Source organism: Oryctolagus cuniculus, chromosome 2, assembly GCF_051225735.1.
Source record: "Oryctolagus cuniculus isolate XC-2025 breed Fujian yellow rabbit chromosome 2, ASM5122573v1, whole genome shotgun sequence".
Lineage (NCBI taxonomy): Eukaryota > Metazoa > Chordata > Mammalia > Lagomorpha > Leporidae > Oryctolagus > Oryctolagus cuniculus.
In genome coordinates this window covers 203123461-203137332 of record NC_142868.1, presented here as the reverse complement: position 1 = coordinate 203137332, position 13872 = coordinate 203123461, and the positions used below count along the sequence as shown (strand labels likewise).

General features: G+C 59.1%; 1 protein-coding gene across 14 annotated transcripts in view; it reads right to left on the bottom strand.

Annotated features, from left to right (window-relative positions):
- Positions 1-3751: 3751 nt before the first annotated feature.
- Positions 3752-13872, bottom strand: part of EIPR1 (EARP complex and GARP complex interacting protein 1) — a 123245-nt gene continuing 113124 nt past the window's right edge. For 10 of the 14 annotated variants that reach the window (XM_051833299.3, XM_089327873.1, XM_070069471.2 and 7 more), the window contains 4 exons: positions 9801-9937; positions 7295-7462; positions 6164-6331; positions 3752-4280 (listed from right to left, as the gene is read on the bottom strand). In XM_051833299.3, coding sequence (XP_051689259.3) covers positions 4106-4280; positions 6164-6331; positions 7295-7462; positions 9801-9937 — 648 coding nt within the window. In that variant the 3' untranslated portion in view covers positions 3752-4105. The remainder of the gene's footprint in view (positions 4281-6163; positions 6332-7294; positions 7463-9800; positions 9938-13872) is intronic. The other 4 variants (XM_089327868.1, XM_089327871.1, XM_089327875.1 and 1 more) reach the window with 1 other exon arrangement.

The window sequence follows — 13872 nt, the reverse complement described above, 5'->3', positions numbered from 1 at the left end:
GTCACCCAGGCCAGCGGAAGCAGTGTGCAAGGGCCTGAGTGAGCGGACACTCCATGTGCCTCCACCCAGAGCAAGGCACCCAGCGTGAGAGCTCATCCGGAAAGCGGAGATGGGACCACTGTCCACAGCGTTGCTCCAGCACCATGGCCGGGGCACCACGCCTGTGGGCTCTGCCCGTGCCCTCCCCTGCGGCACACCTCACCAGCTCCCACTGCGCTCACTTCTGCCCTGGGGCAGCTGTTGCTGAGACGGAAAGCTCATGGACTGCTCCCTGCCTCTCGTCTGCTTTCCACCCAGCTCCTGCTGCCAGGAACCCAGCTGTAGGGGAAACCCTACATCCTAACATAAAATGTTCTCCCACTTGGCTGACATGGCTTCTGGCCAGTGTTTTAGGATGCACATACATGTGTGTGTCCCTACTTAACTGGGCACTGCCTCAGCCGCTTGGGTGGGCACCCCCTTCCTGCTGTGACCTCATGCCAGTGCACGGGGGGCACATGGAGGTGGGGGTGGAGGCCTTTGTTGTCTCCTATAAGCGTATGAACCCAATTGTGTGGTCCCCACCCTGCTGGCCTCATGTAACCCTAATTACCTTCCAAAGGCCCCCACAATACCATCACATTGGGGTTAAGTCTTGAACACACAAACGGGCAGGCCATGTCCTACATGTGTCAGGGTAAACAAATCCCCAAAGTAACACCCTGAAGGAGGGGTTGGATCTTCCAATAGAACAGCAGCCCATGCAGCAGGACATGACCCTGGACGCCTGGCCCCAGCACCCCACCCTGGCAGGTGCGCATTCATCTTCCTGTCCTGGCACTTCCTTGAGAGACCCACAGAAGAGCTGGAATTGGCTGGCAGTGCCTGGGGCGAGAGGCCACACGGGGACCCTGGGAGAGAATCCAGCACGCAAGGCCCAAGGCTGGCTCTCCCTCGCAGGTGGACTGGAAGAGGGACTGGTGTGGACTGCGGGACAGAGGCTGCAGAGGCCAGAGGCCATGGGGGAAGCTGCCTGGTATTTCAGGTGGGGAAGAGGCACATGAGGAAGGTTAGGGAGGCGGAAGTGGGAAGAACCTCCGAGAGGAGAGCGGCTCCTTTTCCTGGTGCAGAGGGTGGTCCTGCGAGGCGGGGGAGCCAGGATGGGTGGCTGTGGGTCCAAAGCCCTGTGGCCAGCTGCGTTCTGGAACTCAGGACTGTGGTTTTCTGAAGGAACGTGACACTGCCCTCTACAGTGGGCTCTGGCCTCACAGAGTCCTGCAGGAAACGTGAGGACAGCCATGCCACAAGTACAGGACAGTCACACCTGGCGGGGTACAGGACAGTCACACCTGGTGGGGTACAGGAGGAGCCACACCACACGGGGTACAGGAGGACAGCCACACCAGGTGGGGTATAGAACAGTTGTACCATGTGGGGTACGGGACAGTCACACCAGGCGGGGTATAGAACAGTTATACCATGTCGGGTACAGGACAGTCACACCAGGTGGGGTACAGGAGGAGTCACCCACACAGGCTACAGGAGGAGTCACACCACACGGGGTACAGGACAGCCATGCTGCAGGGTACAGCCACTCTTGGGCCAGGGTTGCCTGAACACGGGGTCGGGGGACTGCAGGCAGGGGGCTGTGGTCTGCAACCACTGTCAGTTTCCCTGACCTCTGCAGTCCTCTCCGCCATGCCCCGCACAGATCCAGCCTGGACAGGCGTCCAGGATGAAGTCACCTGGCCCGCGTGCTCTCAGGGCGCCGGCTCAGGCCCCACACTGCTCTTGGTATGGGTTCTGGGTGAACTAGAAGGACCAAGGCCTCCTGTGGTCCACAGAAAGATGGAGCCATGGACAGAGCGTGGACAGGCGTAGACGGCGACGGGCAGCTGCTGTGACAGTGACGAGGCTGGGGTGTTGGTGGGGGAGGGCTCTGAGGCAGTGGCCTTCAGGTGGCTGGAGTCTGAGGGGAACAGTGAGGAGTGCCTGCCTCGGGGAGCCTGAACAACCCAAGGAGGATGATGGAGGCCACAGGGGGTGGGGGCAGGAGGGGTTGGAAGGAGAGGTTGGGCCTGTGCCCCAGAGATCCCCAGAGTCTGAGCTGAGCCCAGGAGGTTCTGTGCAGCAGGGATGCTCAGCCTGAGGATAACTGACCTGGTGGCTGTTGTCCTGGGCCGGCAGCTGTCCCCAGACAGCACGTGGACCAGATGCTGTCATGGCAGGGGCCACAGCATCTGGGAACAGGGATGCTACCCTCTCGGGGATGACACGACAGCCTAGCAGCTGGCTGCATCATCCTGACTTCCTGCCCTGAGGAACATTCTAGATGCACAGGTCCCCATCCCACAACCAAGGGGCTTCCCAGCGACTGGGACAAGCCCAGCAACGGGAGTTGGGGTCTAGGGCCGGGGCGGTCAGTGTTGTAGACGAGGTTCAAGGAGGCAGGGCAGGGCTGACACAGAACGGGGGCTGTGGGATCTCCCAGCCGCCCCAGAACAGGAAAAATCCAGCAATGGTGGCAGGGGCGTCCTCAGCCCCTCCTGCTGCGCCGAGGCCTTGCAGGGTGGTGGGGTCCCCTCGGGCCCACCCCAGCTGGCTTCCTGCCATCCCGAGCCCTTGCCCTACAGCCCCTCGTGTGCTGGCTCCATCTGCCCTCCTCAGATCTGCTCTCCACCCATAGTCTTTTGATTCTTCTATATTTTCCTCTCTTTTCTCTCTCCCTTTTATCCTGGTGTCTTCCTGCTCTGCCTCTCCGGCTGCAGGAGATGGGGGGGGGGTGGTTGGGAGGAGTCTGCGGGGCCCCACACACCACCCCCCCAGACCCTTGCTCGGGAGGGCCTGCTCTTGAACGCAGACCTGCCCTGAGAGAGCGGGTCCCTCTGAGGGCCGTCTCCTGCCACTCAGGGTCGCCCAGCTGGTGCCCAGGCTCCTGACACCCCAAGCTTTTCAGCTTCCCCAGCGCTGTGGCGGTAGTTCTTCCAAAGGCACTGCATAGATGAGGGGACGGGGCTCCCCTCCGGGTACACCCCGCTTCTCCAGGTTCCTGGAGCCCGAGGGAGGAGTGCCCACATGGAGGGGCTGTCGTCAGAGGAGGGGTCCGTGGAGGCTGCAGCCTGGCCAGGAGGGGCGGGTGAGCCAGAGACGTTTCATCTTCACTTCCCAGTGTGCACTGCCCAGGCCTAGGCCCAGGCCCGGTGGAGAAAGTGGGGTCCGGTGATCCCCCTGCCCCGTGCAGTCAGACGGGGCTGAGACGCCGCCTGCCATGGGCGACCCTCACCCTGCTCAGCACCGCTCTGGTGGTGCAGACAGAGCAGCCAGGAGGCCCAGTAAGGCTGACGGGCAGCACACTTCTCGGCCTCACGGCATCGTAACAAGTCCAAGTGTGAGACTACAAGGTGTTCACAAGACGACGCAGAGCAGAGTTTACATAGGACACAGAGAGCCTGAAGCCGGATGGGGAAACCGCGTGGCCGCACTACATCCCAGTTCCAATCTCTGGCTCTGCCGCAGAAGCCACTCAGAGGACGAGGAGGGCCGGAAGCTAGGGAGAGGGCTTTGCTCACAGAGCAGACCGCAGGTTATAAGAAAAGTACAGGCAGAGAGCTCCCAGGCACAGGGAGGCAGAATCACTGAATCCCAGAGGGCGTGGGGGGACCCGGTGCCTGGGGCGCCACACCCTTAGCTGTTAGGCGGCAGAGCCTGGGAGCTCCGTGCCAGGCACCTTGTCCACCTGCATCCTTTCAGGACAGACACTCAAAGCTCCTGGTGGTGTGGCATCTGAGGTGCCGGGCCTGCAGCGTGGCCTCACTGACTTTATTCCCTTTCTAATCTCAAGACAAGGATGCATTCATGTTACGGGGACAGGATTTTCTTTGTAAAAACAAACTCCCTACACCCTTTGAACAGAACACTGGAGTCGAGCGGCGGCCGGGCGGCGACAAGGGGCCGTGCGGGCGTCAGCTGGGCCGCGGCAGAGGCTCCACAGCGCCTTTTACGGCCCAGACGAGAGGGAGGAGGCGCTGGCTGCCCAGATCGGGGTTTGTCTGGAAAACAGACGGCCTCCAGGGCGCAGCACACCAGCAAGGGCACCGGGAGGCCGGACGAGGGCTGCTGCCAGCGGCTAGAGCAGTATGTGGTACTTCAGAGCCCTGGGGACCCTGCTGATGACCAGCCTGCCATCATAGCTCAGGGAGGCAAACAGCCATGGGTCGGCCGAGGACCAGTCCACGGCGTACACGCTGTCTTCGTGCTCCTCGTAGGCGGCGATCACGTTGTCCTGCAGGGGCTCCTTGCTCCTGCAATCCAACACACATGGACGTGAGCGGGTGAGAGCCGCAGGGACACACGGCCGCGTGCTGGGCCTGGGTGCTCCCCCTGCGTGAGGGGAAGCGCCCGCAGCCTGCACTGGGCAGGTGGCACGGGCCCTGCAGTCACACGGGCCCTAACTACCGAGGTGAGGAGTGGAACCCCAAACCCTGTGGTTCACAGAAGTTGGTGCCACTGGCTGGGAGTGTCCTGGCTGCCTGGACCCTTGGACCTGCAGGAGCCTGGCTGATGTGTTGCAGTACTGGGGGCATCCCGGGCTCAGGAACAGTCCTGTGACTGAGGGAAGCACGGTGGGAGACGCCATCACCAAGGCAGAAGGACCGCAGCAGCAGCTGCTCCCGCCCCTGCCACTCCCTTGCCCATGCAGAATCCGAGGGGCCTGGCTGGGAAGTGGGCGTGGGCCGTCAGGGACCCTGGCACTGAGAGACAGAGGCCCCTCTGCCCAGCAGGGAGCAGGACCCAGCCTGTGTGGTCCTGGTGCCAGGCTTCCTGCCTGTCCTCCCTGAGCTGAGCCACAGCCTCCTCTAGGAGCCGGGAACACACAACCCACACACGAGAAGGGAGCATTTTCCCAGCAGGCAGCGCACATGTCAAGGACGTGGGCCTCGGTCCTGTGCTAGCGAGGAAGCCTTGGGCCTGCGTACTGAGGGCTGGTACCCAAAGCTGCCCAGCCCTCGGCACGCAGGCTTCTTTGTCTTCCCAGTTCTCAGAGCACCCACGCACCCCCACACTGCCCGGTGCCCCTGCAGCCTCCTCTGCCAGAGCTGCACTCCTCAGGAGCCCACTTTGTCCCTGCCTCGGCCGGCTCCCCAGGGCAGGGACCTGCCAGTGGTCAATGACCTGCTGATGCTCTGTGTCTCCCTGGACTTAACAGGACATCAGGACTGCAGGAGGCCCACGGAGAGCATCCGCTGGCCCCAGATGCGGCCATGGCTCCCTTCTCCAACGCAGGCCAGGCAGAGGGAGCCCTCGGTCATCACGCAGGCCCAGCCAGGATGACCAACTCCCCTGATGTAGTGGCAGGGAACCCCACGGCACATGCGCTCAGTGTGCGCCCTGGCTGGCCTCGTTTCTGAGCCTTTGCACACGAGGCCGTGGGGAAGGCCCTCCCGCGTGGAATTCAGCCACGGGAACCCGGGAAGGAGCTCACAGCAGAACCACAGGCCTGCCTATAGTTTAGGGTTCAACCCGTTCACTGCAGAGTCTCCTCCCTCTCAGCCACCAAGAGCCAGCAGCTGCCACCGGCAAACACCAGAGAAACGCGGGGCATCCCCTGCAAACGTCTCCCCGTGGGCCCTGCCTCTTCTCACCGTGCTGCCTCCTAACGCAGAGTCCTGACAAGAGTCCTGCTGGCTCTGACCCCACGTGTCGCAAGGTGAGCCCTGCCCCGAGCTATCTCCCCTCACAGACGTGTCAAGGCTCAGCAGCAGAGCGTGCAGGATGTGCCACGTGTCCCAGGACGAAGCAGGGCTGAGTTGGGACCGAGGGGCTGGCCTACACCTGTCCAGCAACTGAGGGCCACAAGCAAAGGTCAACAGCTTTGTGCACACACCCCCAAATCCAGGACAGCGAGGGTGTGCATGGCTGTGTGTCCTGCCTTGGGGGGAGGGGTTCTATCAGGTGGGCAAAGGTCAGTCTCAGCCTTGCCAAGCTGGCCATCTCTAGGATGCCGCACAGGGCCTGCAGTAAGAGTATACAAAGACATCTACAGAGGCCTGGCTTCTAAGCCACACCAAAGACCTCACCAGACCCACCACGGTGGGTGCTGACCTGAACCACACAGCTGGGTGCACAGCTACCTGCATCATCTACCCGGATCTGCAGGGGGCGTGCGCGGCCCCAGCGTCCTTACTTCTCGTCCAGGTGGCGGTCCTCCTGGTCGCTGGTGTCGTCGTCATCCACCAGGTGGCCGAAGGGCTCGGAGGAGATGGACACCATGTTGGACAGGATGACTCTGCTGTCGCTGCTGCCACTGAGCACCAGCTGGTCGTGGGAGTGGTTGTAGCGCACGCTCCACACCCTGTGGAGGGAGAGGGCGGCGGGGCCTGAGCAGGAGTCCCCGAGGCCCTCGCTGGACTGCGAGTGGGGCCCCGGAGGGTCTGCAGCAGGGGACTGGCCCTACTTGCTCTCAGCAGGTGGTGATGAGGACCACTACCATCAGCCTGACCCTGCAGAGGGAAGGGGCAGCTGCCCGAGCTGTGGACACTTCCGAGGCCACAGCAGTCTGAAGCAGCGTGGGGGTCAGTGATAACCTGGGACACCAGACAGAGCCCGACTCGTCTGCACCAAATGCTGCCATGGGGTGGCGGGGGTGTCCAGGCCAGGGCCAGGAAGGGCACAGCAAACTGCAGCAACTCACGGAACCTGCCAGAACGCAGTGCAGCCGCCTGGATTTTTAAATTTTCTGGTTGCAGGGCTAGGGGAAGTAGAACCCCTGTGAGGTGCTCCCTCACCTAGGAGAGGCCTCCTTCAGCTCTGACCTCTGCACACCTCTGGGAGCACAACCCCCACACACTTTGTCTGGATTCACACTTTGCATGTGGTACATTTCTTGGCAAAAAGTCCCCAGTGGCTAAGAAGCAGTCAAACGAGATCTCGGGGAAACGAGGGATCCTGGGCTCCCCGCTCCTCCTGACAGTGACAGACCCCTACTGCGTGGATGTCTCCTGAGTGACTTCACCAGTCACCTGCTGGTGGACATCTGGGTGGGCCCCAGTTCCCACGCACCGCATCAGTGCTGTGTGGGCATCGGCCCATGTTTGCATAGCTGAACCAGCACCGTCTCCGTAGAAAATGGAGTCTAATGTTTTTCTTCTCTTCCTGTGTTTATAAATCACAACCATTCAGCTTTGGAGTTACCATTTCTTTAGGAAAAACAGAACTGGGCTGACTGACTGAGAAGCACAAATCAAGCAGGTGGTGCCTTTCCCAGTGAAGAGTCACCCAGATAAGGGCAGGGCCCCTCCCCCAGGCGCCACCCTACCAGTGGGAGTGCTCCTCCAGTGTCTTCACGGGCTCCGTGACGTTCCGGGTATCCCAGAACTTCACCTTGCAGTCGTCTCCACAGCTCGCCAAGTAGTACTGCTTGTTGGGGTTGAAGTCCAGGTCACGCACCAGCTGTCCGTGGGCATTCTCTATGCAGTATATCTGGCTGTGGGAGGGAAGCAGAGCAGCACACAGAGGGCTCAGGGGACCAGAGGAAGCTGTGGGCTCTGCAGGCAGCATCAGCTTCCCAGAACCCAGGCCTGGGTGTCCTGAGGCAGCAAGCCAAAGGGACAGCAACCACCTTGGAGAAGCTCAGATGGCCTTTGGGACCGACAGCTGGCACATTCTGGACAGACACAGCGAGAAAGAAAAAGACAAGACAGAAGATGAGGGTGGCACAACTTGTGTTGCCGGTGTGGAGAGACAGAGAGACAGAGAGAGAGAGAAGACAATTTGGAAGAGCTATGAAAACAGATGAAGGATGCGCTGTCTGCTGTGGCTGGGCCTGTCTTCTAGTTGCTCGCACCCCCAGGGACACCACTGACGGCCCTGTGCAGCCCACTCATGCTGAAGACGGGAGATGCAAGACGAGTGTGTGAAGCGAGTCATGATCTGTCGATGGAGAATGTGCTCATGCACACTCATGCCTATGTGCACACGTGCTGTCACACACATACTCACAGATTCATGCACACATGCTCACACCCAGGCACACAGTTGTGCATACATGCACGCATGTTCACACAGGTACATACTTATGCATATGTGGCACACATGCTCACACATACACACGTAAAAGGACATGTGTGCATATATAACTTAAGCCAAGATCCCCAGAGCTCCTGACTGCTCCTTATAGGACCTGCAGTCAGGTTCTGCTCACAATGGTCCCTCTGATGCCATGAGCTCCCAACAGAGGGCAGAGCCAGTCAGGGCGCACAGTGGGGTTAGAAACACAAGGCCTGCATGTGGTCGGCACTGGGGCCCATGGCCTGCTGCCGCCCTGCTGTCCTACCCCCCTCCTCTCACAGTGGGACTGCAACCTCTCCTGGGGTCACTGAACGCCCTTGCCTGTCACAGCTTCAGTGGGAACAGTGGACAACCGGGGACACCTGTGCCCTGTAACTGCCTCCCACCTACCCCTGCTCTCCAAGACCAAGGCAGTCCCTTTCTTTTTCCTTCATGGTGAGTTTTTCAGCCTAAACCACCTTTAAATCTGGAATAGGTTTCCATATCCTGCAATTTTTCAGTATCCTAATAGCCTTTTTCTGAAATAAGATGCCCCAACTTTCACTGTTCAAGTGAAACAGGCAGTACAATGCAGAAAATGTGGCCAATTCCCAGAGAACTGGTGGACAGTCACACACACACTCCTACCAACGACAGGCTCACGGCAGGCTCCAGCGGGAGTGGCTTTAACATGAAAGCTACGACATCCTAGAGGAAGCACTCACGCCATCCTGGCTGAACCAGGACCACAGCTTTTTGAGGACAGGGAAGTGAGGGTCCCCAGGCAGGAGCCACACCTCTGCTCTGTGGCAGACCCACCGCCGGTGTGAGCCTGTCATCGTCACAACACCAGCAATACAACGTGGGTACAAGACACCGACAACCAAGGCCAGGTCTCATTTCTGTTTATTTTGGTCTGCAATGTTGCCTTTTAACTTCCTGTCCACAGATGCTGAAATGCCTCACATCATTCAAGAAACAATGAGAACAGGAAAAGCGGACGGTAGGACCCAGGGGTTCATCTGGTCTACGTCTGAGGCTGCAGCTCCCGCTGTGTGCAGACATACTCACGCTGAGGAAGGGCGGGCACAGATCAGCCCCGGATTTTCAGAGGGGCCTCGGAGCTGAATTTAAAGCCGTGCCCCCACCCTGGGAGCGACACGAGTTATTACGAGACATCCGTCTTTTCCGCTCGGTGATAAATTAGGGTGTGCTGAGGGGATAAACTGTATCTTAAAAAAGCCGTGCAGGCTTCCGTCGCCATGGTAACAGACGTGCCCGCCATCACTCCTCTGCCTATCAAAACCACTGGTGGAACAGAAAAATCACTCTTATTTGTTCCATTAGAACTGGTGGTTACTGCATATAATTACTTAGATGACAAAATACCATTACCCAACAGGTGCGCCTCTCGAGGGCACAGACGTGGTCAAAGACAACTGCACGAGAGCCCTGCCCCGGGGGCTGCACCTGTCGCCCTGCAGGGTTCATGGTAGAGGCGGGGCATCCGTGTTGCTGGCAATCCGAGTTTTCATTGTCAACGGCCACTTAGGCAGGGACGGCGCCATGGGAGCTGGACGCTCCACAGCAGCTGTGTGCCAGCTCAGCACAGGAAGAGGATGAGACGCAGGATCTCTGCAGAAACCAAGTGAGGGCAAGCCACGTGGCCCACGCGCATCTGCGGGAAACCACCAGTGTTGTGGTTGTGTGAGGCGATGGGGGAGAGGAAGGGAAGGGAGTGGAGCAGGAGAGGGAAGCGTGGGGGCGTCACTGACCTCATGCTCCGTGTGTCCCAGCCGCGCACGGTGGTGTCGCTGGCCGTGGCCACCTGGGTGCAGTTGTGGTGTGGGCTCCACCGCCCCGAGGTGAACCTCAGTTGTCCCTTCCCTTCCAGGGACGCCGAGCTCGCCAGCTGGCAAGGCCGTGATGTTGTGCAGAGGGGGAGGGAAAGAGAGCCAGGTGAACACGGTTCAGAGGGTCCAAGCTCGGGTCCTAGACTCCCAGGAGCTCACGGAGAATGATTATTAAGGTGAGGGGGTTCTGCCTTTGTTTTGTTCCCTTAAAAGGCAAGAACATTTGAAGAGTATTTGGGAAAAATCGCAAAACCGAGCATGGTGAAGCTGAAAGCGTATTAATAGACTTCCCTGCAGAGGGCCTGTGAGCGGCCGTGTGATGAGAGGGAAGCGGGGCTGCGCCCGGCACAGCGACGGGCCAGCTCTGCAGGAATGCAGGGCTGGGATGCACTGTTGTCCAGGTGCACCCTCCTGCGTCACCCCGGGGGATGCAGCCCAGGAGCTGGTGACAGACACCCCCTGGGAAGCGCATGGGGGGCTGAAGCCTCCGGGCCAGAGAGCTCCCCTTCAACCTCATTTCTCGCCTGCCTGGGGCTTTATGCACAAAGGCCTCTCACACAGGCTGCTAGGTTCTCTCCATCTTTGGTTTGAGCAATCGCTCACACAGGGACTTCTAAACGCAGGGGGTCCAGGTCTGCTCAGTGCCCCCCCACTGCCCTCCCTCCCACGCCCCTGCTGTACACAAGCCCATGGTTTCTTAATCACTTTAGGAGCCCTCCAAGTGGCCATGTGGCCAGCTGCCCAGCGGGTTGGAGGCAGAGGGCAGGGCTGAGCGGATGCTGCTGAGCCCGTGTCCGGTGTGGGTGGTCCCACGTGTCTTAGGAGGGGCGCCGGGGGCTCCTGTGCAGCAGGGGCAGTGCATGAGTCCGACCTGGGAACACGGCCTGGACTGGACGCCCCACAGCACCAGCAGCCGGCGTCCACAGCCTCCCTGGTCTGGAGCCCTCAGGCTGCCCTCCGCCCGCAGGAGGCCTCCACACCTCAAGGCTGTCACCCGAGCTTCAGTCACAGCCCCAGCACCCCCCAGTGTCCTGAAGCACACGGCAGCAACTGAAAGAGCACACCCTGGGCAGCCCAGGCAGGGGGCGGAGAGCAGCAGCCCCTCACTGGGGCTGCACGCTCGGCTCGGCTGGGCCCAGAAGGACCATGTCCTCATCTCAAAGCCTGCCAAGATGCTCGGACCCTCTGAGGCACCGGGAGCCACCCACCCAGCAGGGTTTGTGGTGAGAAGAGGCTGGGACCAGGGAGTCCCCAGAGACCCCCAAGCAGGACAGAGACCCCAGTGCGGGAAGGAGCACACGCTTGCCGAAGGCCTGGGGGTCAGATGTGCCCACAAACCCCAGAATTCAAGAAAATAACTCTGCTGGACAGACAGGCATCTCTGGGCTGTGAGGACCAGGCTCCTCCTCCAGGGACAGCCCAGCCCAACTCCGGAAACTTCTGGGCAAAACATCCCACTGCTTCCTTGGGACACTGGCCTGGTTAAGACCTGGCAGCAGCGACGTGGTCAATAGTGGCCCGGTTCTGTGAATCCTGAGTTCTCGGCCCAGCCAGCAGCCCCAAGGGTTTGCCCATTCTCTCAGAGCTCTGGGTCCCAGAAAGCCTCCCCCCGCCCACTAAGCAGATTCCCTGGACGAGGGGTCCCGCGCCTGAGCAGCCAGCACCCTCACATCATACCCAAGCGTGACACATCACTCCTGTCACCACAAACAGCAACGGCACCATTTCTGATCAATGCCCCAAATGCCCACTGCTCCCTACCGCGTGCGGGAACTGAGGCAGACAGAGCAGTGCCCAGAGAGGGAGAGGCAGCCCAGGAAGATGCCCCCAGAACACAAAGGAAGGGAAGGGCCGAGCACTCGGGGGTTCTGATGGGGACCCGCTCGTGTTGGAGAACAAAGCAGCCCAGGGCAGCCATCGCTGGGACCAGCCTAGGGGATGGAATAGTGAATGAGAACTTGGGGGAGTGTGGCCAGGGCCGAGCCCAGGCACGCAGGCTCGTGTGCGGACAGAGGTGGGCTAGAAAGCCAGGTGCATCAGCTATCGTGTCTGCAGAGGGAGTCCGGCACGCCTCGGAGGAGCAGAGCAGCAGGCACGGGGCCAAGCTCTGCAGGCAGCCAGGAGTCAGGAGAGAGGGCCTAGAACAGAAGCATACGTGGCAGGCAGCCTTGGCGGGCCAGGGCCTGCAGGCTCTCCCCAGCTGCCAGCAGCTCCCACAGCAGCTCAGAGCCCAGACTTGAGCCAAAGAGAAAGCAAACCGGAGAAGCCTGGGAGTCTTGGGACCGGCAGGGTCAGTGGTGGCTGATGTTCCAGGACTCCTCCCACCACTCCACCATACACACACCTGCTCTGCTGCCCTGCTTCTCACCCTGGCCTGGCTTACTCATATCCAAGAGCAGGTCCAAGGTGCCCAGGGCACCCTCTGGACTTCCCAGAGAAGGACGTGATCCCATTGCATGGGTCAGGGCAACCAAGGATGGCTGGGGCTTGACTCTGTTGCCAAAAGAAGAAGGCGTGTCCTGCCACCTGCAGGCCAGGCATCTGCCACCCCCTCTCTTCACTGCGTCAGACTTGACAGCCATGGCCTCTGCAGCACAGGAGTCAGGTTGGCACAGGCTGCAAAGACCTCTGGCTGGCATGTGGCGGGTGGGAGACACAGCCTGGGGCTTGGATGAGACTGGGAGCACACGGGGTGCAGCGTGCAGTCAGCTCAAGGGGGCCTGAGGAGGGCGCCACCTCAAGCCATGGTGGGGGGCAGAAAACGGTGGCGGGAAACAGGATGTGGCACTGAGGCTCCGAGTCAGCTGGGGAGGAGGTCAACAGCTATCCAAGAACGAGAACCAGCAAGAACAGCAGGCCAAGAACAGAAAAGGGGCTGGCGCTGCTTTGAGTTCCAGTTGTTCCATTTCCTATCCAGCTCCCTGCTAGCAAAGCAGAGCTGTAACAAGTGCTTGGGCCCCTACCACCCATGTGGGAAACCCGGATGGAGTTGTAGGCCCTGGACATTGTGGCTATTTGTAGAGTGACCCAGTAGCTGGAAAACCTGTGTGTGTGTGTGTGTGTGTGTGTGTTCCCCTCTAAATAGAAAATAAATTTTTTTAAAAAAAGGTCTAAAATACATCATTAAAAGAGTTTTAAAGCTAGAGTGTGAGTTAATATTTTCCTTAATTTTTACAACCTGTATTTAGGTTCAATGTTTTAACCTCCTTTACATTAAAAAAAAAAAAAGTCAAACAAAACATTTAAAACATTTATAGAGGCCAGCGCCGTGGCTCACTTGGCTAATCCTCCGCCTGTGGTGCCGGCACCCCAGATTCTAGTCCTGGTTGCTCCTCTTCCAGTCCAGCTCTCTGCTGTGGCCCAGGAGGGCAGCGGAGGATGGCCCAAGTGCTTGGGCCCTGCATCTGCATGGGAGACCAGGAGAAGTACCTGGCTCCTGGCTTCGGATCAGCGCAGCGCCGGCCGTGGTGGCCATTAGGGGAGTGAAGCAACGGAAGGAAGACCTTTCTTTGTCTCTCTCTCTGTCTATAACTCTCTCTCTCACTGCCTAACTCTACCTGGCAAAAAAAAAAAAAAAAAAAAAAAAAAAAAAAAAAAAAATTGATAGATGCCACTGTAGCTCTCTGAAGACCTAAGTGATTCCATTAATGATTATCCATTGATGACAAGAAATACACTTAAAAAAAATAAGATCAATAAGCAGGAAAGAGGAAAGGGCTAAATACACTCTCTGATCACCGTTGTGGTCTAATTAATTTCCTATGGAATACGCTGATTCATTATCAGAACTTCCAAAAAGGTGAAAATAAGCTCTAATCTTTACAAGGCATTGTACGTTCAAAGGCATGAACCAGAAAACATAATGCTTTTATTTCTTTCACTTGAGAGACAGAGAGCTCCCATCCACTGGTTCACTCCCCAGACGCCACAACAGCCAGCGCTGGGTCAGGCCAAAGCCTGGCCAAAATTGCAATCCAGGTCTCCCAGGGACCCC